The sequence below is a fragment of the Malaclemys terrapin genome, chromosome 3, assembly GCF_027887155.1.
Source record: "Malaclemys terrapin pileata isolate rMalTer1 chromosome 3, rMalTer1.hap1, whole genome shotgun sequence".
In the NCBI taxonomy this organism is placed as follows: domain Eukaryota; kingdom Metazoa; phylum Chordata; order Testudines; family Emydidae; genus Malaclemys; species Malaclemys terrapin.
Genome location: NC_071507.1, coordinates 65323745 through 65350257, shown reverse-complemented (window position 1 = coordinate 65350257; position 26513 = coordinate 65323745). Strand labels below are relative to the sequence as shown.

Below are 26513 nucleotides of genomic sequence, written 5' to 3'. Positions count from 1 at the left end.
TCACTAGGGACTTCACTGGTTCTAACAACTTTACATGGAAGATGTTCAGATACAATGGTAAGGGGCAGAAGTAAAAAATGCAAAGATCTATATAGAGACAGAACTAGGTAGATAGATAGTAAATCCATGTCTACCTACATTCCTCTGGTAGCTTCCTGTCCATATTTTTGGTGACGTTTTTAATATTACAAGAGTTTTAAAAAATATATTCAATTGGATATAGGAGTTTTCACTTCTTTTACTAAACTATTTTGTCACCTAGTGCTTTTAAACAGCTTCTACATTGCTTTGAGAGGTGGTGGTTTAGTGAATTTAGTGAACCTCTGTAAAGAACTTTGGGATTCTGCAGAAAGATGGTAGCTCTTTAAATGTAAAATTTTCATTATGACATACTTACTGTTGATACGATATATGAACTACTAAATTAATATTACAAAACATTATTGAGACTGTAAGCTCTTCGAGGCAAGGAATGTCTCTTACTATTTGAATGTACAGTGCCCACTGCAAGGTAACCCTGATCCATGACTAGGATGGAGATCAGCAAGCAATATCTGAGACTATTACTTTTATTGCAGTAAAGCACTGAACTCGGCCCTGTACAACACAGAACAAAAAAATCACTGCCCCAAAGAGCTTACAATCTAAGCATAAGAAAAGAGACAGAGATCCACACAGATTGGGAGAGCACAAGAAAACAATGATACTAGTCAGCATGATAAGCAGAGATCACAGCTATATATTGGTAGTGGCTCTGTCTCTTCCACACTGCCTAAAGGTTCCAAGAGGTTAATGAAGTCAATCAATAGCTCCCTGAAGGTGATGGAAACTAGGGAACCAAGGTGGGTAAGGTAATATCTTTTACTGGACCAACTTCTGTTGGCGAAAGAGACAAGCTTTTGAAATACACAGAGCTCTCCTTCAGATCTTTCACCAACAGAAGTTGGTCCAATAAAAGATGTTACCTCAACCACCTTGTCTCTCCGATATCCTGGGACCAACATGGCTGCAACAACATTGCATGAAACTAGGGAAGTCAGTGCTCTTTTCCTGGATATTTTAAACATAAAGGATGAATATATGGCCCTTTGTTTGAAATGATGCTTGCTCTTGCTCATATATTCATCTACTCTTGCTTATATATTCACCTGTATTTATGTTTCATTTATGGGAACATTTTCTTGTTCTGGCCACATACTTTAATCCAAATTAAGATCATGATGGAGTTTTTTCAATGACTTCAGTGAGTTTTGGATCAGACCCCGAGCAAACAAAATGATCTCTCTGTCTTTCCTGTATTATTTAGACTCCTGCTATTCCATAAACTCTTGGTTTGCTTAAGCAGAAGAAGTATGTCACAGTTATTACATATGTATACATAAGCCACATTACACAAATGACATGAAAGATCAACAAATGTTACACATGGCGGGGAGGGGCTCTCAAAGCCAGACTGACAATACCGCAACAGGCTATTATTTAAAGACAAATGACCAGGATTCATCTACCTGGTGGGGCTCATGTATCACAATTCTAACAGATTTAACCACAATATTTCATTTCATTGGTCCAATTTTTAATATTTTCTTTTCAAGTAACATAAAATATGACTTTAAAACATGATTTATAAAGTTTTCACATTTCCATCAAAAATAGGCTAAAGTAAAAATAGGTTTTTTAAGGCTATCCCTTTTTCCTTAACTTCCATCCTTCTTATACATTTCTTGTGAATAAAAGCAGAGGAGCACACATACATATGTTTATTATGTACCTTCATATACATTTATATAGATCAATTGGTAGAAACATAATTTAATGTAGAAACAAATAAATTGCTCCATATAATCCTGTGCTAGCATTGCAGTTTAGTTGATTAAATCATTCCAAGAACACAGTTAATGCATTTGGCGTTCTTGCCTATGTGCTGTCCATTGCCAGCAGTGGACTTCATAATGAAAGATTATACTTCCAGCAAAAATAATTTAAAACAAACTGTAGATCCAAAAATTAAAAATAAAGCTATGAATCAAAAAGATAGAATGCATTATTTTCATACCCGAATTGCCATTCACTTACAGGGCCTGATCCGAAAATGACTGAAGTCAATGGTAGTCTTTCTACTAGCTTCAATGAGCTTTGGATCAGACTCCCAGTGACTAGTTTCTATGGTTCTTCTACAATATCATCACAGCATGAAGAGCTAAAAGTGCTTTTCGTCACAGCTGCAGCGTTAGAAGTAAAGCTTCTAAATCTTTCTGGGCCTCTTTATCCTAAGACAGGAAAACAAACAAACATGCGATTAGATGTGGAATGCCCCATGTGTTACAGTTTGTTTTATCATGCTAATATGTGCTCATGTACATTTCTCTATTAACAAAAGATACTACATACATTTAATAGCCATGGAATGTCCAAAGCTACAAATTGTAGAACTAGTTAATTTTTCTTTTTCAGTGATCACAAAAGTAAAATGGGGGGAGGGGAGGAGAGACTTTTTCAGTGATCACAAAAGTAAAACATGGGGGGAAGGGGAGGGGAAATAGAGCCCATGGCAGCCTTCTTCATACAGCTCTGACAAAGCACTTCCACCTTACCAGTAATTATCCTTAGTGTGGAAGCAGTGGTGCAAGGCCCACACTTTTATGGGTACAGTGTGGGTCAAAAGACATTTGGCTTTGTATTTTGTGTGGAAGTTTGTATTCTGTGAATATACAGTGTCTAAGAGGTTGCTTCTCTGACTCTTCTTTGGAACTCTATTATCCAATTATCAAGAAAATGTGAGAAACATACCTAATGATTTAGGGCCAGATCCTGCCATAACCCTATGTGTTGATATACCCTGCCCTCCCTGTGCCAGGCATGGAGTGAAAGAGAAGAGGCTGCATGCCTGGTTGTTCCCCCTCCCCTGCACATATAAGTGAGGAGTGATACAATTTTCACAGAATATCAGGGTTGGAAGGGACCTTAGGAGGTCATCTAGTCCAACCCCCTGCTCAAAGTAGGACCAATCCCCAGACAGATTTTTGATCCAGATCCCTAAATGGCCCCCTCCAGGATTGAACTCACAATGCTGAGTTTAGCAGGCCAATGCTCAAACTACTGAGCTATCCCCCCCACACCTCCAACACTACAGCCAGTAAGTTGAGGCAGCATGGGAGCAAAAGGTAGTAATCTGCTACTGCTATAGTACAGCAGATTACTCTCACTTGGAAATAAGTGGGGAGCAGGGAAAGAACTTTGGGCTCCTCCTAAGGCAGTATACAGGTGAACAGCTTATACAAGGCTGTGCCTAAAGGCAAAACCTGGCCAACAGAATTCTTTTGAAGGTCAAAAATGACTAAGTTTTGGCCATTAAATATAATCTATTACACGTGGGGTGTATTTATACAAAATATCAGCACTAAAATCTGATATTCTAGTTATTGAAACATTTCTCCTGAAAACTGCTACCTGTGTGTTACTTCTCCCTGCCCATGCACACATCTTCAACTCACAAAGCCAGTATCAATTCAGATAAAGCTACATTTTTAAAAGTCTGTACATGATGCACACAAAGAAGTAGGGGTGAAAACACCTGATTCACACACACAAGTTCGGGGTTCACATGCACCAAGCATAGGCATGCACACATCAGGTGTTTTGTACCAGTATTTCCAAAATTAGAAGCCATGGTTTCTTCAACAGCCAAGATAACTCTACAAAGGCTGACAAAGGAGGTGCTGTCGTCATCATGAATAAGTTGGAATATGAACAAGAGGCTGCTAGGCAGCTCTCTAACTCCACATTCTACAGGCCATTATCCTCTGATCCCACTGATGATTACCAAAAGAAACTACACCATCTGCTCAAGAAACTCCCTGAAAATGCACAGGAACAGATCTGTACAGATACATGCCTAGAACCCCGACCAGATGTATTCTTTTGCTACCCAAGATCCATAAACCTGGAAATCCTGGGTGCCCCATCATCTCAAGCATTGGCACCCTAACAGCAGGATTGTCTGGCTATGTGGACTCTCTCCTCAGGCCCTATGCTACCAGCACTCCCAGCTATCTTCGAGACACCACTGACTTCCTGAGGAAACTACAATCCATCAGTGATCTTCCAGAAAACACCATCCTGGCCACTATGGATGTAGAAGCCCTCTACACCAACATTCCACACAAAGATGGACTACAAGCCATCAGGAATAGTATCCCTGATAATATCATAGCAAACCTGGTGGCTGAACTTTGTGACTTTGTCCTCACCCACAACTATTTCACATTTGGGGACAATATATACCTTCAAGTCAGCGGCACTGCTATGGGTACCCGCATAGCCCCACAGTATGCCAACATTTTTATGGCTGACTTAGAACAACACTTCCTTAGCTCTTGTCCCCTAACATCCATACTCTACTTGCGCTACATTGATGACATCTTCATCATCTGGACCTATGGAAAAGAAGCTCTCGAGGAATTCCACCATGATTTTAACAATTTCCATCCCACCATCAACCTCAGCCTAGACCAATCTACACAAGCGGTCCATTTCCTAGACACTACTGTGCTAATAAGCGATGGTCACATAAACATCACCCTATACCGGAAACCTACTGACCGCTATACTTACCTACAAGCCTCCAGCTTCCATCCAGAACACAACACACAATCCATTGTCTACAGCCAAGCTCTAAGATACAACCGCATTTGCTCCTATCCCTCAGACAGAGATAAACACCTACAAGATCTCTATCAAGCATTCTTAAAACTACAATACCCACCTGCTGAAGTGAAATAACAGATTGACAGAGCCAGAAGAGTACCCAGAAGTCACCTAGTACAGGACAGGCCCAACAAAGAAAATAACAGAATGCCACTAGCCATCACCTAAAACCTCTCCAGCCCATCATCAAAGATCTCCAACCTATCCTGAAAGATGATCCCTCACTCTCACAGATCTTGGGAGACAGGCCAGTCCTCGCTTACAGACAGCGTCCCAACCTGAAGCAAATACTCACCAGCAACCGCACACCATACAACATAAACACTAACCCAGGAACCTATCCTTGCAACAAAGCCCAATGCCAACTCTGTCCACATATCTATTCAAGTGACACCATCATAGGACCTAATCACATCAGCCACGCCATCAGGGGCTCATTCACCTGCACATCTACCAACATGATATATGCCATCATGTGCCAGCAATGCCCCTCTGCCATATACATTGGCCAAACCGGACAACCTCTACACAAAAGAATAAATGGACACAAATCTGACATCAGGAATCATAACATTCAAAAACCAGTGGGAGAACACTTCAACCTCTCTAACCACTCAGTGACAGATTTAAAGGTGGCAATTTTGCAACAAAAAAACTTCAAAAACAGACTCCAAAGAGAGACTGCTGAACTTGAATTAATATGCACATTAGATACAATTAACTTAGGTTTAAACAGAGACTGGGAATGGTTGGGTCATTACACTAATTGAATCTATTTCCCCATGTTAAGTTATCCTCACACCTTCTATGGGTCATCTCGATTATCACTTCAAAAGTTTTTTTTCTCCTGCTGATGATAGCTCATCTCAATTGATTGGCCTCTTACAGTTGGCATGGCTACTTCCACCTTTTCATGTTGTCTGTATGTATAAATATCTTCTTTCTGTGTGTTCCATTCTATGCATCCGATGAAGTGGGCTGTAGCCCACGAAAGCTTATGCTCAAATAAATTTGTTAGTCTCTAAAGTGCCACAAGTACTCCTGTTCTTTCTGCAAAGGAAATTTTCTAAAAGAAAATTCTGCAGACCAAACCAGTGAAGTAATCACTTAATTTCAGGATCACTGCGTTATTCAATCAAAGAACTGGAACAAAATACAGAACATTTTAAAATATAGTTTACGGGTGAATAAACTCCTGCTCCTCTTTATTTTGGTTAGTTGTCTATAATGACATGGTGGAATAAAGAGAATATTTGAAACTGATAGAAAACATATGCAAGAAATGTCAAACTATATTATACTATCAGGCCAGATTAAGGCATTAATATGTTAGCTGTACAAGTCCCTTGAATATGTGCTCTCACTGGCAACAATAGGCTAAACTATCCACCTAATCATTTATCAGAGTCTTGAAAGGCACGTATTGTACAGTCTGTATACTCTTGCCAAAATACTCTTAGTAACAGGAAGAAATATCACATTATATCCCACACCTCTTAAATTCCATGCCACTGCACCCCCTCAGAGTGTCTGTTCTAAGGCTCTTAATACAGAGTTGGAAAACACACAATCCTCGCATCAAGAGACTGCCACAATCTTGGTTCAGAAGAAGTATAATAGGTTTACAAATTTATGACTGTTTATTCAATGGAATTCAGAAATGATTTTCAGGGCTACAATCAGAAGTAACTGCGCAGACATTTTCTTTCTACAGTTAGGAAAAAAATAGTTCTATTTAATCCTAGTCTTTTCACAATTCTCTCAGCCCAAAGCTATAAATACAGACTCAGGTTCTGTCATATTCTAGTGAATTTTGTTCAGTATTTCAAAGACGGATTGAGTTCTTTATTCACACCACAAATGATCCCTTTTAAAAATAATCTCCAAAATAGTCTTGCATATTTCTCTCTTTCCTTAGAAGAAAAGCAAGACTAATACATTGGGCAATCTTTTCAGATAGTTGTAACGCACCCAAAGCTAAAGGTTGGGCAATCTTTCCTGCATCTGCCTCTGCTGCTAAGAAATTAGAGAAAGAAACCAAAATGTGACTGCTCTAAAAACTACTTGAAAGAAGAGATTGGTAACAGCAAGAAGACTATTTGATGGCCTATGTGAACTGAGTTGTTCCATCCAGTGATAAGAGACCACACTTCATAAAGCACAACTATTTGTTGTTATTACCAGCAAAAATCCCAAGAAACCAAACACTGAATAGAAACAGAGCTATTATGTCACCCTTATATGCGGTCCCTCCAGGTGAGGGTTGTGGCACATTGGCAGGGAAGAGAAGTTTACACTGCTGTTGACTGTGACCCTGCTTTATGGAGGAAGAGCTCAGATTTCAGGGCAGTCAATCTGGCACGCATAGGCACAATGTGGAGGTAAAGGAGCAGATCACTGATTGTTGTGGTAGGAGAGGATCACTGGTCCTGCATCTGCACAGCTTTCTCCCATAAGGCATTTTAGAAATTCACTGGATCTCTGATCTTCCAGGGATGAACAATCAAATTGATTCATTTGTAGCTGGGAGGATGGAAAGGCCTTGATCTCCTTTTGTAGGATTTAGTCAGACCAGGAAAGCAGTTTGATGGCAAGAGACTCAATTGTTCACTCCTAGGCTGAAGATTGGTCCTACCTACTCAGTTAGAGCCAACTGCCATTTTTAACTTTGACTTTCTACTGAAAAACACACATTGGTTAAATGCTTCTAATATATTTTTTACAATCAAATGTGAGCTCCATATGTTCTGTGGGCCATAAACTGCTCCCTAAGGGATATTTAAGGTCATGGGTTCATGTACTGCTCCCCCCCTCCTCTCTTCTCTTCCTGTTTAAATGTCTCTCTTTCGTCCATCAACTTCAGGGAATTTAGCAAAGGAGAGAAAAATCTGAGGGATTAGAGATAGAAAAAGTAAAGAGAGGCAGCTGAGAAAGGGGACAAAGAGGAAAGGGAGATTGTTGAGAAAGGGAGAAGAGATTGTTGGGGAGAAAGGTTTGCTGGCCCTAGTCTGCGGGTGTTTTGCAGCTAATTTCTGAATGTTTTTCTTTAACTGCAAATAAATATATGGGAGAAAGATAAAAATCTTTATTTTTACCTCCCATCTCTCAGCTAACTATTTCCTCATGCATGAAACACTCAGCACAACGGATACTTGTGTGTGTTTAGTGATAAAGCCCCAACTGTGCATCACTGAGAGTCGACACACCATGGCAACATTGCAAAATGGGTGCACCAGTTAACCAGAACATAACTTTGTGCTATTAGGGCCAAATTCTATACTGCTATCCATCATGTATGACTTCACTGAAGTCAATGGGGCTACAAGGCTTGTTTAATCAGTTCTGAGTTTGGCCATCAGGGTCCAAAACTATACTCTAATATTCATTAAATGGACAGCATTGACGTTACCATGTTTTGAGAACCACTCATGACTTCTGGTTATAGCCATACAATTTCTGTATAGTTCCGTGAGACACCTTCAAGTACAGTACGAGAGACCCAATCATACACAATGGTGGCCAATTAGAGTAAAATCTCTTGTGGATAATATATTTAGTTATATAAACTAAATGCTTCCTGTTCCCAATTTAATAACTACCACAGGCACTTCGTATATAATAAGCAAAACTGCAGTAGTCATCAGTTTAAATATAATTTCATAATATTGCTTTCCTCCTTAGATATTTCAGTAAATCACTGCAGTCACCCACTGGCAATTTTCTACATTGTTGCTGTATGTCACAAGACGGGGTGTTTTACAGTTTCACATATTTCTAATGTCTTCCTCTGGAAATGATTTCTCAAGGCTTCTAATTATCAATGCCACCAAAATGAAAAACATGCAGTTGACTGTTCGTAATGCTGCATGTTCTAATTACACTTTATTTAAAAAATTAATATCAAAATGACTGAAAACTCATATTTCAGCTATTGCTAGGATTTGTGTTGCAGAGGTATGTCTTCTACAAATGACTTGAGGTTCAGTTTAGATTGACCATTAGTTATGTAAAGTTTTATACCCTGACTGGCTCTTTGTCGAACCTCAAAAACCAAATTTCACCAATTAATTTGGTTTCATTTTAGTAGTTAGCAGCAGCATATTCCAATTTTTTGAAAACCGAGCCTCCCTTCAGGAAAATGAAACTAATTGCACCTCTGTTCAATCCTGGCCTGTGCTGCCATCTCAATTTATATTTCTCTTACACGCCCGTAACTAGTCCTTGGTGCACCAAAATGGCCCACGCTTTGAAGATTGCTGCAATCCATCATATTTTTATTGCACTGACAACTATGTTCAAACATTTAGGGTGACCAGATAGCAAGTATGAAAAATCAGGACCACTTTTTTTTTTTCTTTTCAGGGCAGGAGGCATATATAAGAGAAAGCCCCTAATATTAGGATGGTCCCGATAATTTCGGAATGTCTGGTCACCCTACTTACATTTGAAAGGATGTTGCCATGACTGCTTAGTAATAAACTAATCATCAGTTTCATCATAACATGTTACACTCAATACATAAATGTAGGATAGGTTATTCATATGTACAAAAATCACCACACAAGTGTGCCCCCAATCAAAAAAATGCAAATATCCAGGTCATCTCTCCATACACTTTTTTGGACTGTGAAGAATGTAAGCAATAGAAAAAGTCAAGCCTTTTTGCAATAACTTAAAAACTGTGTAGATTATAAAGAGGAGGAGAATATAGAAGGTGTTAACCTTCTGTTTTATAAATTTAGAACCTTATAACATATGGCCTGTTTTTAAGTGGCATGTTTCAGTTGTTAGTCTGTAAGAGTAAATTATGGCGCCCCCAGGATTGCCTATTCTGGCTGGGCCCTTCATTGAAATTCAAACAGTCATATTCAGTGCAAATGAAATCCCCGACCAAAGCAATATCTAATGCCTTTGGTATCAATTTCTCCACAAATAGAATATAATCCATGCCCTCCTTTTCTGCTCCAATCATACAACCATGGTGGTTTACCAAGATTTCTAGCTCTCTTCCCATGGCAGGATTATGGAAAAGAGGCAGCTTCTCTATGGTTGACCTTGAGACTTATTTTTGACGATAAACCGGATTCCTCCCTAATCCCAAATGCTCAATAAAGGTAATTTCCACTTAACATTTGGTACTTTTGTACTCCCATGCCATATCTACAAACTTGTCACAGAAATTTCAAATTAGGTTTATTTGAAATATCTTGGCAAGACCTAGGAAGGGTGAACAGTTTTTGAGATTGGGAAAAGCACATTTAAGATGATACAGGAGTATTATGAACATCAAAATGGCCTGTTCTGGTACAGCAAACTTTCAAAGGGGTCAAATGACTGATGGAGGTTGCAGCTCTCTCTCATACACACACTCATTTATTTTATTTATATATACACACACACATATAGTGCAAAAATATATATGTGAGTGTCTTTAGCCCTTTCCTATGCAGACAGTCGAAAATGTGAATCTATCACTGGGGAGGTCTGTCATGGTGATTTATATATACAAAAAAACCTCACAGGCTGAGTTCTTCCCCTGTTGCTGCATTCTTGTCCAATATCAAGGGATTCTTTAGATTTTCACATTTCCCAGCTAAGTACCTTGACTCATCTGCCCTCTACTCTTGATCCCACAAGTTCCAGATCTTAATCCTTGTTTCCAGTCACATCTGCCTCCTCCTCATGGACTTTTTTATATTTGCAAGAGCTGCTGTAACCCTTAGTAAGTCCCTGGCTCCTACTCACCTACTAAGGTCATCAGGCAGAGGATGCCTGTCAGTTCCTGTAAGGCCCTGCAGCTGCAGTATTCCTGACACGCTAACGAGCCAGCTAGGCTGCCTGATGGACTGCCCTGCCTGATTAGCTCAGGAAGCTAGCAGGCCAGTTCTTAAATACACCCACGCCCTCTCTGCTTCCCTGTGCTTGCCTCTCACCAAGCCCTGCTCCTCCACAGCTCCTGCCCTGCATCTAGCCTTGTTCCCATCCTGTCCCAGCCCTGCTCCTACCTCAGAACCAGACCTGCTCCTGCCATCCCTGACCCCTGGTAATCCAGTTTTGATCCTCAGCTCTGATTCCTGATTCTGACTCGGTCTTTACTATTGGCTCTGTCATTTGGCCTCTGGCTCCAGTTCTGACCTTCGACCCTGGTTCTGACCTTGTCTTGACCCAGGGCTCTGGCATTTGGACTCTGACCACTAGACATGATTGCCTATGGCCCTGTCTCCTGACAAGGTCTTCATTGTGCATTTCTATAACACTCAAATGTGTGTTTCTTTTATGTCTGCAGGGTTATTGTAACCATGTTGGTCTCAGGAATTAGAGAGAGATTATGGATGAGGTAATATCTTTTATTGGACCAGCTTCTGTTGGGGAGAAAGACAAGCTTCCAAGCTTCTTCAGGTGTAGCTCAAAAGCTTGTCTTTCTCACCAACAGAAGTTGGTCCAATAAAAGATATTACCTCATCCATCTTGTTTCTTTGAGGTTTAGCCTTAACTTTGAATTTCCTGTGTTTTTATTAGTAGTTTTTTGATAACTACAGTATTCTGATACATTGTACCACTATTAATATATTTATATATCATCTCAATCTTAACTCCAGTTTAATATAATTTTTGTCTGGATTTGATAAATCTCCCAGTGTAACTGGATAGCTCTTCCTGCTTTGCTGTTTTCAGCTCTTCTGAAACTACCACTTTTTTTTGGGGAGGGGGGGAGGGCGGGATAGAGGAGGCAGGCGTTTATAACCATAGTTCCTCACGTTTATTTTTATATGAGGCCATGAATGATTGGAACCTTCAAATTTTTTCCAGGAACATATCACTAAATCATTTATTATACTGCTTAGCAATGAATTCATTTTCCCAATAGGCAAGCATGGTACCTTCACTGTGGCCCACATGTAGGATATAAAAGCTAATTATTTTTCCTGTTTTGCTTTTTATACTTGGACATATTAAAATTATACTTTTAGGTTCTTGCTGCTCCAAGTTTCACCACTGACAATATACAAGATTCTTTGTTAAAAACAAGGAATCAGTGTTCTCAGTTCTGCAACACTAGGCCTCCTTTGCCTGATGAGAACTGTATTTTAATACTATATGCATACACACACTCACACCTCCTTTTTAAATTCCAAATGACTGTTCATATTTTCAAAATAAATTATAGCATTTTTTCTCCCAAGATTTCAAAAAGTACTGTTTTCATTTTGGTAGTCCACCACATCTGCTTTGGACAGAATTTATATAATGCCTTTCACACTCTCAGTTTCTCAAAGCACATTTCAAACTAATGGTAGCGTAATGACCACTGGCCAGACAGATTAGCCATTATGCATTCAACCATAGTTCACACACAGCCTTGAACATTAGGACCTGTTTTATTGAGAGGGCAAATGTTTCCCAGGACCCTGAGGTTATCCACCTGGAGAGCAACCAGAGACAAACAGGACAACGTAATGTCTCATGCACTTCTAACTGTTCAACACCCCTTTACAATACAAGATTTATGACCAGTGGAAGACCATCTGATTCATCAAAGCCTTCTGTTTAGTACAAGGGATAAAGGAAAAGAAATCTAATATAGAGCTGTACCACCAATTTAACCCCCAAATCTAGTTCGTGACATTACTCCTGTCTTCCTTTGCTTTAAAAAAGACTGTGTACATGATTGTGGCCCCTTGTTCAGAGATGCCAAGTTGCCCATTTCCAAAACCTCAAGATATAGGGACTTATAGGAATAATGACCCTGAAGGATAATACATTCTCTTTGAGAAATAGTTTGTCATTTTACTTGAAGACTTCTTTTGTGCCTCCTTTGAAGAATTACTCCCAGTTTGAAACTGGCCCACTGATTTTTTTTTTCCTTCATGAGGGATATTGTCTATTTAGAGATGCTCCAAGCTGGAAGTGGCCCCCTGGGAATAAGTGCATATTCTGTAGCGGGGAGAGCAGAGAAAAAGAGGATATTTGGATGTGACTACTGTCCCAGATCTATGTTCATTTAAATCAGCTGAAGATCTGGACCTATGTTTTCTAAGATCAAAATTCATTAGGGACAAACATGAATATGATAATGGCCTGATTTTCAGAGATGCTAAGTACCTGTAGCCCCCACCGAACTCAGTGCAAGCTGTGAGTGCTCAGCAGCTCTGAGAAATCAGGCCGTCATTGACTATTATTTCTAGTGTTTATGCAGCAGCGTAAATTGCACCATAAAGTGCTCTAAGTGCTTGTTCCTTAAAACCCATTGCTGCACCACTTCAGGGACTTTGTCATATAGGGCTGGATCCACAAAGGGATCTAGACACCTAACTGCCACTTTAGGAACATAAGCCCAAAATTTAGATCCTCAAAAGACCCACTCAATTGCTGCTTAACCCGGTAGACACCTAAGTTTCCTCTCGTAAAGTCTCCTGACGACGTCAAACAGCTTGGTGACTATACTCCACCAGGATCCACAAACTAGGTGTTCCCCTGCCTATCTCACCTGCAGGGCCCAATCCGGTAGGCATTTTCAGAAGCTGCCTATCCAACTGCCCGCACCCATCCACCAAAAACGCAGCCTGAGAAAAAGGGGTGGTGATGGCGATGGCAACAGCAACCCCCTCATACTCAGAACACTCACCCAAGATCTAGGAGACCAGGGTTCAATTCCCTACTCTGCTTGATGTGGAGCAAGATCTCTTTCCCTTCCCAGGTGTGCCTAACCACTGGGCTTTAGGGTGTTCTGGGGTGGATCACTCTGTCTCACTTTTGAAGCTGTTCCAATTTGTAGGAAATACTTAAATAGAGAGAGACAGCTCTCTCGCCCAATGGTTAGGGCATTCACCTGATGGTTCCAGTCCCTGCTCCAGTGAATATCTAACAATTTCATACAAAGTGGAACAGTTCCAACAGGATAGATTCCTCCCTCTCAGGTGAGTTCCCTAACTACTGGTTTCTGAGGTGGGAGACCACGGTTCAAATCCCTGATGCAAATTAGACAGAGTGGGGATTTGAATCGGGGTCTCCCACACCCTGGGTGAGCGTTCTAGCCACTGGGCTATTGAATATAAAGGGGCCACTATTACCACCTCCTCCATTTTTTTGTGAGAAAGAGAATGACTTGGCTTAGGCACCTAGCTCCAGGAGAGGGTTCATGGCTGTGAATCCCGAGTACACGAGGCACCTCCTTCTGGCCCAGTGTTAAGCACTTAAGTCCCTTTGACAGCTGAGGCTTAGGCCACATCTCTCTCCTCAATATTTCCTACTGGCTAGTTTAGGCAGCTCCTTGTCCACATACTGGCCTTTGTGACTCCCATTCTTAGGCTTCTAACTCTTCCCATGCTTTGTATAGGGATCCTAGCTGCCTAACTTCAGACTGAATTCCATTAGGTGGCAGGAGACTTAAATGTTAGACATTTCAATGCTGAGACTCCATTCTGCTAGGCACTGCACAAACACAGAACAAAAAGACAGTCCCTGCCCCAAAGAGCTCACAGTCTAATTACAAGACAAGAGACAACAGGTGGATATAGACAGATGAGGGGAAGCACAAGGAAATGAGACAATATTTATCAGCATGATAGGCAGCGGTCTCAGCACACCAGCTGCCTAACTGCAGTCAAGCTTTTTGTAGGCCCTAGAGCAAAGTAGAATTTTGAGGGGTTTGAAAGACGATAATGAGTTAGTTTTGTGGATATTCATGGAGAGCTTCTCACAAGTATAAGGGGCAGGATGGGAGAAAGCACAAAGGTGCTTGCTTGAAAATTTAACAAGTGGACAATGGAGGCTGGCATCATGGGTAGCTCAGAGGAGGGATTCAACTTTCCATTAGTGAATGAGAGATAATAGATCGGGTGGAGATAGGTCATGAATGGTCTGGAAAGTAATGACTAGTAACTTATGTTTGATATGAAAGAGAAGAGAGAATAACTGAAGGGATGCAAGGAAAGGGGTGCCATGGTCAAAGTGATGGGCTAGGGAAATGATCTTTGTAGTAGCATTCTGCAGGGACATTAGTGGGACAAGATTGTATTTGTGACAGCCAGAGAAAAGGATGTCACAGTAATCGAGACACGGGATGAGAGCCTGGACAAAGGTTTTAGCTGGATGGATTGAAAGGCCATATTTTAGAGATGTTACACAGAAAGAATCTTCAAGATTTAGACACAGCCAGGAAATGAGGACCTAGAAAGAGGTTCAAATCAAAGATGACACCCAGGTTATGGGCCTGAGTGACAGATTGAATGATAGTGTTGTCCACAGTATTATTACATTATGCTTCTGCTTTTTATGTAAATGTACATATTTCTCAATAAGAGCCAGTCTTTAAAAAAGTAAGGATAATCAAAAAATTCCCCTGCTGAATTATCCACGTGAGAAGATGGCTGTGATTACAGTTGGAAATGACAGATTTCTAGCATGACTGTGACAGCATCTTAAGCCATACGGCAGAAGATGAACCTCGAGACTGCACAATTATACTGAAGTAACCTTCACATTGAATACATTCTGCCTGAATTGCTTCTCCTCCTCTTCAATCTATAACCTCCTTATTTTCAGATCTGTTTCCACTTTAGATACTTTATTGATATCCATTTACTATTTTCTTTCCATGAGCCTCTGCACTGTTAGTACAATCTCTTCCCACTCCAAACTAATCTGACTAGATATTCTTCCCACTTTAATCTCCAAACCCTGAATCATTTCAGGAGCTTTTCCCTCACATTTTTCCAATTTCAATAATAGTCTTTCCCTTATTCAATAAACAGAACAATCCACAATATTCTAAATCAGATGTAATTAGGACTGACATTTGGCACAATTCTTCTTTCAAATCACTACATTATATTTACTCTTTTCACAGACTTTGCTTGTTGTTTGATCACACACATTGGTTTTACTGCATTACTCACTGTGACCCCAATGTCTCTTTTTCCTGGACTTTCTTCTAAATCTAATCCAAAACATTTCACATGTAAACAAAGTCAAGTCAGGCAAACAACAATCCAGGGCCAGAATGTTGTGATATCTTTAAAATCATGCAAAACAAAAAAGGGTGAATCATTTAAGTGTTTTAGTTGAACAAGTATTTTGTTGCTAAGGGGCTCAATTGGTCCCCACTGTTAGGCTTGTCTACACAGTGGGGTGCTACGCTCTACAGGGTATGATTTCTAAAGCACACTAATGTGCTGAGCATTAGTTGGTCCATGTAGATGCTGCTGGTGTTCAAATGTTCTCTAGTGCATTTTAACATAGTGCTGTTTGCCTCAAGCTCTCTTCAACCAGTTTTCACATATATCTTGAAGAGAATTGATCCTTTTGGCTTGCTGTATTGGAGGGATCGTGTGCCCACCATAACCTTCTGGGATCTGTCTGTTCTATTTTGATGCATTTTTATTGTGTAATATCTGAAATGATTTCCTGTACGTTTTCAGCCAGAGCTCATTGCAACATCATGTGGATAGCACTAGGGTTAACACTGGGGCAAAACTTCAGCATTCTTAGTCCTGCCATGAGTGCAGGGGACTGGACTAGAGGTCCCTTCCAGTCTTATGATTCTATGACTAATGTGTACATACTAAACTGTCTCTGCTTAAACCAGTTCAGTTACAAACTCTTCCCCGAAGCCACTGGTCTTGATTTTTCTACAATGTACTGTGTACTGCTAACTGATGTCAGATCTATTGTGTACTGCTAACTGATGACAGATCCTCTTAACTTTAGTAAAAAGAGAATAAACTCAAGACATATCTTAGCAGTAAGTAAAGAATGAAACACTGCTAAGGAGATTATTAATATTTTTATCAATAAATATTACCAGAAAATGTCATGCTTAATTATATTTAATATATTATGCTATTACAATATACCCTAACTTTGGCTGAAACTCAGGCCCACCCAGAAGCTGCTCTTGGTGCAGCAGGCAGTGGTCTGTCTTCTGAGCAGGAACATTTGGCAGAGCTGTCAATCAAACTATGGGGCCACTTAAAGGTCTTATTTCCTTAACTTCAAGAACCGAATGGGATAGAGCCATTTCCTCTCAGGAACCACCTCTCTCTCTCTCTCTCCTGTCCCACCACATCTGCAATGCTCACAGTGGGTCCTTAGGCTGATAAAGCTTAGGTTTGAACTTGTGACGCTCTAGGACATTAAGGCATTTTCAGTGGAAGGTCTGTAATTGTGAAACTTGCTTCTACAGGAGACCAGAGAATACGTATGGATCTTATTGCCATCACCTGGTCTACACTGGAGAAATTAAACCAGTTAAAGTCTCTAGAGTAGTTATAGAACGCTTTGTGTCCACACAGAAAAGCACTCCAAATGGTCAACAAAGGATCTAATAGACAGTTAGAACAGACTTTCTTCAGCAGATGTAATTGGGTAAAGTTTATCTGGTTCAGGCTGTACTAGTTTAACAGTAGTGTGGCTGAAGACAAGTTGAAACTTGTCCTCCTCCTGCCACTGACCCACAATGCACTGGTGGTCTTGCAGAATCACCAGGCTCCAGAGTACACTGCTTTTAGAAGCAGAACCAGAAATCCAGAATCCAGAGTCATTGAGATCGAAATTATTTAGGGCAGCGCAAATGTGGACATGGGGCAAAACTTTTCCGCATGTAAGATCTGAGGCCTTTTTCTGCAGCCACATTAGGATAGCAGCAGCCATGAGCTAAGAAGCAAAAAGTCACATCTTCACATTCCATCTAAATCGCATCAAAACAATGTAATATCGGGCTGTTAAGAAGGCCATCCTGTCCTAATAGCGCCCACCATCACCAGATAAAGAAACAGATCTTAAGATGGTTAAAGAACACTTTGTTTGATAGCATTTGGTCTGGCACGGAATCACGTAACAGCTTTGATTGTGAAATCTATACTTTTTTATTGTTTTGCCTTTATGGTCCCCACTTCTCTATTGTTTATCTGTCTGGTTTCTGTCTGGTTCTTTGATTGTTTCTGTCTGTTACATAACTAATTTTGCAAGATTTATATCAGTTAAGGTGGTGGGGTCTGATTGGTTAAAGAACTGTTCCGTAATGGGCTAGGATTGGTGAAAAATACTGTTTTGGAGCACTTTGGTTATGGTACAGCTAAGCAGGACTCAAGTTTACCTATATAAACTGGGGTCCAAAAGGAAGTTCTTTGGAAATTAACTCCAGGACAAAGCCCAAGATCAGAGCTGCCAGATCTCAACTGCCTGCCAGCTATATCGTGCAGAAGCTGGAGGAGTCCCGGATGACCTGATCCTGACTGGCCAGTAGGAAAAGTTTGTCTGCCTTATTGGGAGTGATGAGCATTGTATGCTTAGTGTGTGCATTCTGTTTTGGTAACTGTTAATAAATAGAGGTTAAGGATATTACTGTGTAAGGCTCTTTCACTGGTATAAGGCCCTGCAAACCCACTCTGAGCCTTAGAAACTGGGGAAAGGAGGGTACTTACATTAACCAGGTTACGCCCTAAGCCCTATGGTGGCCCTGAGCTCTAGGAACTGGGTAAGGACAGGTGCCTAGGAATTGGGAAAGGGTGGAGGTGCCTAAATTAACCGGGTTACACTTTGAGCCCATGGAAGGGTAAAGTTGGGGTGCCCCAGAGTGTGCGGGTAACAAGCATGGCTAGTAGGGACACAATTTGAGCTTAAGCTAGTTTAATACAAATAGATGAATTACAAATGGGTCAATTCTTTGGCATAAACCAGACTCTTTACAGCAAGCTTTAGGAAGCTTACCAAACAACCATTTTGTCAGATATTTCACACAGATGGAATCAACTATTGTAATAAACTGGCTTAAAAAGAAAGGAGGAGGGTTTCACCTTCAAGAGGTAAAGTGGTGTAGCTTTATTACCATGGTGCATTTGGACACAGCAGGGATGAGTGCCAAAGAGAGGACAACAATCACAACAGAAACTCATTGCCACTTTCGGTACTCACCTCATTGGTAACTGGTAACACTGATGATGCAAAATCACAGTATTTCAGTGCATTGCTTCTGTGGCCAAGATCTTTGTAGCACTGAAAGAAAAAAAAATGTGTTAAAACTAACCAGGCCCTCTATAATACCAGATTCTATGAATTATTTTTTTTAAAGTAAACTGTTTTAGTTACCTTTGCCAAATATACATAATTGTATTTGGAATATCCAGGATGCATTTCTTCAGCCTGGATAATAAAATACAGGAAACAACAGAGACTCAAATATAGCGTGATGAGACTAATGTGGTTTAGATACAATTTCCAGTAAAGCACAAAGCTTCCTCAAAGATTTAGGCTGGGTCCCTTCTGTCTGAATCATCTCATACCAATGCTCCATAATCTCTTTAGCACTGTTTAAAAAAATATACACGTAAAATTCTTATGGTTAACACACAAAAGCTGGAAAAGTAATTTTTTGAGACTTTGCTGAAGTCCTGGGGCTTCTTTCTCTCAAATGCTTGTAAAAGGACCAAGAAAATGCATCATCCCAGGTACAAAATCAACAGCGTTCACCCATTCATACCAGCTGGAAAATAATAATAAAAAAAGAGTGATATTTTACTCCGCTGTCAAATAACCAAGCAACCATTGCGCACTCTAGGCAAGTGGGCAAGAACTATGCACAGTTGCTTTATCGATTTTTTTCACCCTTCCCCTCTTCTCCTTGCCTCTTTTATTTCTGTGTCCACCCTCCTCTATCTCCTGGAAAGTTCAAGATGTCTTTAAAATATATTTGAGAGCATCTGACTCTGCTCCCTCTGCTCCCCTAATGCTAACTTTGTTGTAAGAGCTCTGGATAGATTCCGCGTTATATCAGAATTCGTGTTATATCGGGTTGCATTATATTGAGGTAGACATGTACATAAATAAATAAGTGGTGCTACTCACCCTACTCCATACTAACTTAAAAAAATTGTTATAGAAATGTGATAGAACCTTGAATTTATAGCTGCTGAACATAAATTGTTCAGCTGATCTTTGGTAAATAGCTATTCAGGAAAACTGTTGGATAGGCTCTACCTTAAGGAAATTCTGCAAAGCTTCCTGTACTGTTGAAGTTGGTGGAGTCCCAAAAAGAGTAGCAGCTACTTTCTTCTCAATCCAAGACAACTGTGCTACCTATAATAAAATCAGAGAAGGACAATATACTTAAGGCTTACTTTCCAGTTATGAAGCAAAATATTGCCTTGTATTACTGTATACTTATACAATTTGGTGTGCAAAGGAACATTAAAAGGAGTCTTTAATAAAATATTTTTGCTTCACTATCCCAGAGTCATCTCTTATACACACATTGAATATTTGACATAATTTAAAAGGTTTTTTAATAAATCCCTTTTTATTGTAAAAATACAATATACACATCATGAGACATTCAGTGCAAAATACTGATTAAACTGACATGAGATTATCACTACCCACATCAGTTTTTAAAATGTCAGGTTGAAATAGAGGGTATAGCTTGATAGCCCATCTACTAAATGTTTCTGAACATTAGAGGCAGTTGTTGATATTGTCATTATGTGGGAAGCTAATGCTCTTCTAAGACAACTTCATTTTTTTGTGCAGTGATTTGACACAGATATCATTAAGTAGGTGCCCAGCTGTCCGCTTGAATTCTGATCAATAGCACATGCCAAGGAGCCTCTCACTTCCCAGGATTACAGGCTGGTGTAAAGGGACCTTCTGGAGTTTTCTTCATTCTGTGTTGCCATTGTCACACTACAGTATATACTGTATGCTATTTCCTTCCCATATATATCTAGGCATACTCCAGCAGTTACAAGAAAGGATTCTTGAGAATGAGTGGGCCGGTCACTGCCATAATATTTTTAGTTCCACCACCTAACCCAATGAACAGAGACGCCAAATCCCTAATCAAAGCAGGAACAGCAAAGAGATGACACTATAGGGATGGAGAAATTGGTTTTCTCAAATGGGATGCCACTTCACTGAGTGGAGGAACTACCTGTTTTCCCCCGACTAACGTTTGGGGGAAAACTAGTGCTTCTGGAGAGAAAAAGCAGGATGATTCTCCTGCACATCTGTACTTTAACAGTACACCTGATGCTTACTGAAATTGACTAGGACAGACAAGGCATATGCCCAAGGAGTTAAGCACTATGATTCCTTGGTAACTGCTAGCATGACCTACATAGAGGGGCCGGAGAGGAGGGGATGCAACCAAAGAATGAAGAGATGAGAAGAATTCATGTGAGAACCAGGAGCTGAAAAATGTGGTGAGTCGACCCTGTCTCAGCTTAGACAGAGCTTCACATTATAACCAAAGACTTGGGCCATTAAAATTCACGTCTGTTGTGCCACAGTACTGATGACTGGTGGTGAATGAGAAGGGGGGATGGAGAGCTTCAGACCCCTCAAACCCTTACTTAGTTGCTCCTCTGCTCTTTGCTGCTGCAGTCAGCTATTATCCACCTGATTTTGAAAGCTGATAGCTTTCCATTAAAGAAAAGAATCTATCCAAAACTAATGATCGTAACATATACCTCGCCACTGCCATCCACTACAATTTTTAAATTTTCACGGGATGTGAATTTTTTAATATTTCTTATTATAAACTGTTCTATAAAATATGCCGTTGCAAAGTATTAATGTAGCCAGCATACAACAGTAAAGTGTATACAGACTATTTTCTTGTCTGACCTCAATCGTTTTTGCCAAGTTTGAGTAGCATTGCATGGAGACAAAGCAACCTGGCCAAGTCTCGCTGGTCTTCTGGCAAAAGCCAGTTCCTGAGAAATGATGTCGTCAGTAAGTCTTTCACTTGAAACAACTAAAAATAATATTCTGCAGATAAACAATATTAAGAAGTAACTGTATCTATTTTCATTATCTTTCTCCCTCCCAATGCCTCTTTCAAAGACCTGGTTTCGAGAGAAATACTCTTTGACAAGCTCACAGGTTCCTGTTCATTAAAACAACATAGTGTTTCTCCCCTGCAATGCATAGTGCCAATATTGTGCTACTAAGTGCAGCATGTGAGTTAAAAAACATACAAATGTAAGCTAGTGTGTAGATAAAATGATTCCTCCTCCTCCTCACCCTGCACTTTTCACCTGCTCTTTATTTTCTAAAACCCATTGAGTGGGACAGAGAGGTTGCAGCAGAGTTCAAAAGAATATATTGCTTTCTTCAAGCCAATCCATTGCTGCAACGCTCTTTGCTCTCTTGGAGTGGGAGGAAGGTATTACTGGTATCTCTAGGTCCATCTGATTCAGATGCAGTGAACCCATTAGTAAGGTAGGAGAGAAAAAGGAAGGGAGAGAAACTGCTCATATTGAACCTCTCTGGACCACCCAAAATTCTAGAGTTACACACACACACACACACACACACACACACACACACACACACACACACACTCACTCTACATAGATACAATCATCACACACACACACACCCCTACTATGATGCAATAGTGAAGGGACTTCCAAGTTTTTGCACTGTGGAATTTATAATTAGCTGCTTTAATTCTGCAGGCTGAAATTTAAATACAAGTTCTGTCTGGCAGTTGTCTTGTTTTCTTACCAGATTTAATCAGAATTACTTTACTGGGGTCTGGTTTGGTATTTTGGCTGGCTTGGGTGGGCTTTTGCATTGCTCAAACTAAAATAAATAGCTTTGCTCTGCCTTTTTTATATTAAACAGAAACACCAATTTAAAGCAACACAGTTATCTACATTTTAAAAGTATGCATGCACAATATTTCATTTTTAATAATATTTAATGTGCACAGGGTTTGGTACTATTATTATGGATAATACATAAGCATCCTACTGCCTTCTACAGAGCTTTAAGCATTCACATTGATACTCTAACCGCTTCCTCTATGCAAAGAGAATCCCCACCCGTCCTATTGGAGCTGCTCTCCATCCTCTTTGTGTCATGGAAGTGGTGCAAAAATAAAAGGGACAAAGTTGGCCCAGAATGTGTATTCTGTTTAAAAAGGTGTTTCAGGGCTATAATGATGCCAAGGAAAGAATTGTATTGGAGCTGTTGAACTCAAACTTGTTCCAGTTTTAAAAAACCCTTTAATTACAATGTTCAGGGTTATCCCAAAGAGTGAGAGATTGCTGGGGAGGCCTGTACAAGATGGGTTTCGGAAAGACTAGGTGAAATGCAGATCCTCTCGATGTCCGTGGCAAAATTCCCTTGACTTCAATTGGGCCAGGATTTCACCCACTGTCTGCTTCCTGGGTTCAGAACCACAGGTTCCTCCTGGGAATGGAGAGCAGAGCAGGACATGGCTGATATCACAGAAACACAGTACAAGAAGAACAAGCCGTCTGCAGGCATCTGATTGACTTTTGACCCTTCCTTAGGTTAGGATTTTTGAAGCTAGCCCATGGCTCTAACTTAATAGCTTGAAGCTACCCTGACATTGCAAAGAACAAGGGAGGAAGCATTATGGTCTCATTTCAGGAGAAACATTAGCTTCCAGTCACCGGGATCCTTGAGGGTGCCTGTCCCTTCTACTGGGACAATGGGTTTATTAGCATCTTACAAATGGAGGAATACCCTTTGAGATCTGAGGAGAATTTTGATGCTCTCCCTCTTTGAACTTTATACACCTTCTGGCATAATCTGGTGATGTCCCTCTTTTTGTGGGGTCTTTCCATTCAGAGTCCATTATACTTTCTGGAAATCAGATATTGAAAACAAGGCATCATCCCAGAATTTTATCGTTTCCTGATGTCCCTTGGAGGAATAGAATCCATACCACCATTAGGATCAATTTTGAAGGATGAACAATTAGCTTTTGGAGGGCATCTGTCTTAAAAAAGCCTGCTTTCCCCACTGGAGTCTGTCATATATCTGGGAGTCTGAAGAAGACGACAGTTCTCTACCATCTGAGGATGAGGAGGGTTCTGTCGTTTCCCTTTCCCATGCTTCTTTTTGTTTTCTCTGCTTGAAAAAGGAGAGAGCCCAAGGAGTCATCAACTCCCTGATTAACCCTACTAAAGTTGGAGGGGGAGAGGTCACCAAGATATCCCATCTACTGACAAAGAGGGGAACAATCAAGAAGACATCTCTAGAAACCATGGTATCAATAGAGGGGGAAGGGGACTGGCAGCTGCCTCTCTCTGTTACTACCAGGGAGGAAAGAAAGCTACCTATAGGCTGCTGCTAGAGGCAGTGGCTGCCAAAAATCTCATACAAAATCCTACTATTGGAGGATGGGGAGCAAACTGCAATTCTCTAATGGAGATTTTAAGGCTACATGAGAAGTAGCAGCCTCCCTTTCTCCCAGGGTCCAGCACTACCAGAACTTAGTGCTGTCGGCTAATTAATAAAATGCAAACTGTGTCCATTCAAAGTCTTTTTCAAATACCAGGAATCTGTTACCAAGGAAACAAACTCATTCAATTTGAAAATTCAGCCTGGAAAAGACTTGCATCCCTAAAGAATTTCCTCCTTCAATGCTTCCTTGGTAATAGCTAACTAAAACACACAATACAATTGTCCTCAATAAAACCTTCCAATCCACCCAATTTTAGCAAAAATATTACTGTCACCTACTTAAATATCATGAGAGGTTCTTCTTGTTTTATTACAGTATATTAAGATGGAATTGAATTAAGTAATTGTATAATGTCTCAGGACTGCTTGCAGAAATGAAGTAACTGGACAGCCTGCTTGTTGTAAACTATCAGCTTCCAACACAAATACTTTCATGTTTGCCAGTATAAAGAGTTGAGAAATGCCATAACAGTCTGCATATGTATCTATCCATTTATCCAGCACAAACTCTGTAGGCTTTTCACTTACCAATGAATGAGAGTAAGAGAATTACAAAGAATATGGTATAAGTAATTGGGTCAAATTGATCCCTGGTGTAACATCACTGAAATCACTTGAGTTAAACCAAGGCTGAGTCTGGCAATTGTGAGTAATTTGCAAAAAGAAAACTCAAGAGAGTCAACTTTTAAACACTTACATGGCCTTTATTAGAGGCCTTGGTGCAGTTTCACTGGTATGTTTTGGCTGTTCTGTACCACTCCTGTGATACAAAGCAGCCGTAAATCCATCTCAACCAGATGCCTAGGTCAGGTTTACAGCTCCTTTGCATTAATGCAGCAATGAAAAACTTTATTATAAAAAAGCCATGTATTTGTTTGTATAAACTTTCAAGAAAATCTAACAAAGCTACAATACTAAGATGGGATGTGTACCCCACCTGGGGCCTGAAAGAGCTAATTTGGGCTGGGAAGGCCAGTTATGTTCCTGGATGCATCGGGAGGAAAAGCCGGATTTAATGAAACATGAGTGCCATCTGGGAAGGAACTGTGTGGTTACTAAAAGCCAGGAAGTTAAAAGCAGAAAGGGGGCTGCAGGGAGAGTCTACAATCAGTCTCTGAAAATAGAGAGGTAGGGAGGAGGAAGCTCTAGGATCCTAGCCAGACTAGGAGAAGGCTGGGAAGAAAAGTTGGGAGCAGGAGAAGGGAACACCCCTGGACTGTAGACCAGCAAGAAGGGCAGGACTGGGTGAGGACTTTGAAAAGGGAGTCAAGCCTTGAAACAGGGGAAAGGCTAGGAAAGCTGAGCTATGGAAGAAGTCCCAGACTAAAGGGGAAAGAAACAATAGAGGGGCTTGCAGAAAGGCGCTTGTACCTCACCCCTAACCACCCATACTTCCTCTCCAAATCTTAGTTTCCATTTCATTGATATGTGTAAATAATAAAATAAAATTCAAAACAAGAGGCTTTGAATACGAGTATGCGGTATAGTTAACAAGTGTGATTACAATGGGTAGCAAGGGCAGTCTGTATTAATAACCAGGCATGTAGAAATTATTTCATGACAAGTACATAGCAATGCTTTGTTTACAGTTTCACCATTTCCACGTCAATAAATGTGTCATTTCTCTCAGATTTCAGTTACAGTATTCCATTGTAAATACATGATCATTTTTCAGCACATTCAAATCAACTGTTAGGCATAGAAAACAACTTACTGAATAGCACCATCTTCCATTTAGGTAATATAAAAAAGGATCTTGAGGCTTAAGTTCAATTGCTTTGTCTACATGCTCCTGTTAGAAATAAGTTCAAAAGAAAGAAAATGGAATATTCATTTCTGATTGGGAGTTGTCTTCAAACTTTGAAAACTGCATTGCAAAATCAGTGAAAATTTATTCAAGTTATCTTTTGTGACTGTTTTTGCTACAGTTCTTCTAATGATCTGTAAATATTTTAACTGGCAATACCCTTGCTTACAGAAGAAAACCACAAACACAATTATTTAACAACTCTGCACATAACGTACCAGGACACATTGCATTTAGAGTATGACCTAACTCCTCTAAATTTCAAACAAACAGTTGAAAGAGCTTTAAAACAAACAAACAAGACTGATGTACTCCAAACCTAGTAAACTTTGGTTTTATCCCTATCTGGCATTAGAAAAGTATAGAACACTCCTATTTTGCTTCCTAGATACTGTATGCCTGAACTAATGATCAACCACTGAAGTGTAACCTTCTCTAGTGTGGAACATGGCACCACACAACATTTTATATTCAGAAGCAGGACCTGGTTTTCTGTGAGGTGGATAATATGAAAATACATCCATGGCAGATAGTCACAAACCTAGAATTAATTGGACATCGATGTCTAAGACAGGAATTGAACCACAGACCTAACTTTTCAATTGAAATATGACTGGAAGTACAGCTCCTATGCCCATGCCCCACAGTTCTGGAGATAAAATGGGTCTGAATTAAACAGTACAAAGGATAATAAAAATCAAATGAGATGTTTTCTTCCAAACCCACCTTTCACCGCCTCCCTCCATTTTCAGGTCTCATTTTTTGAGGCAAATTATTTCTG

General features: G+C 40.2%; 1 protein-coding gene across 2 annotated transcripts in view; it reads right to left on the bottom strand.

The window, feature by feature from the left end:
* Positions 1 to 553: 553 nt before the first annotated feature.
* The window catches only part of RMDN2 (regulator of microtubule dynamics 2), a 66489-nt gene continuing 40529 nt past the window's right edge, over positions 554 to 26513 (bottom strand). For both annotated transcript variants that reach the window (XM_054022475.1, XM_054022477.1), the window contains exons 7-11: positions 25640 to 25717; positions 19684 to 19782; positions 18796 to 18849; positions 18622 to 18702; positions 554 to 2270 (exon numbers count right to left, since the gene is read on the bottom strand). In XM_054022475.1, the coding sequence (XP_053878450.1) occupies positions 2217 to 2270; positions 18622 to 18702; positions 18796 to 18849; positions 19684 to 19782; positions 25640 to 25717 (366 nt within the window). In that variant the 3' untranslated portion in view covers positions 554 to 2216. The remainder of the gene's footprint in view (positions 2271 to 18621; positions 18703 to 18795; positions 18850 to 19683; positions 19783 to 25639; positions 25718 to 26513) is intronic.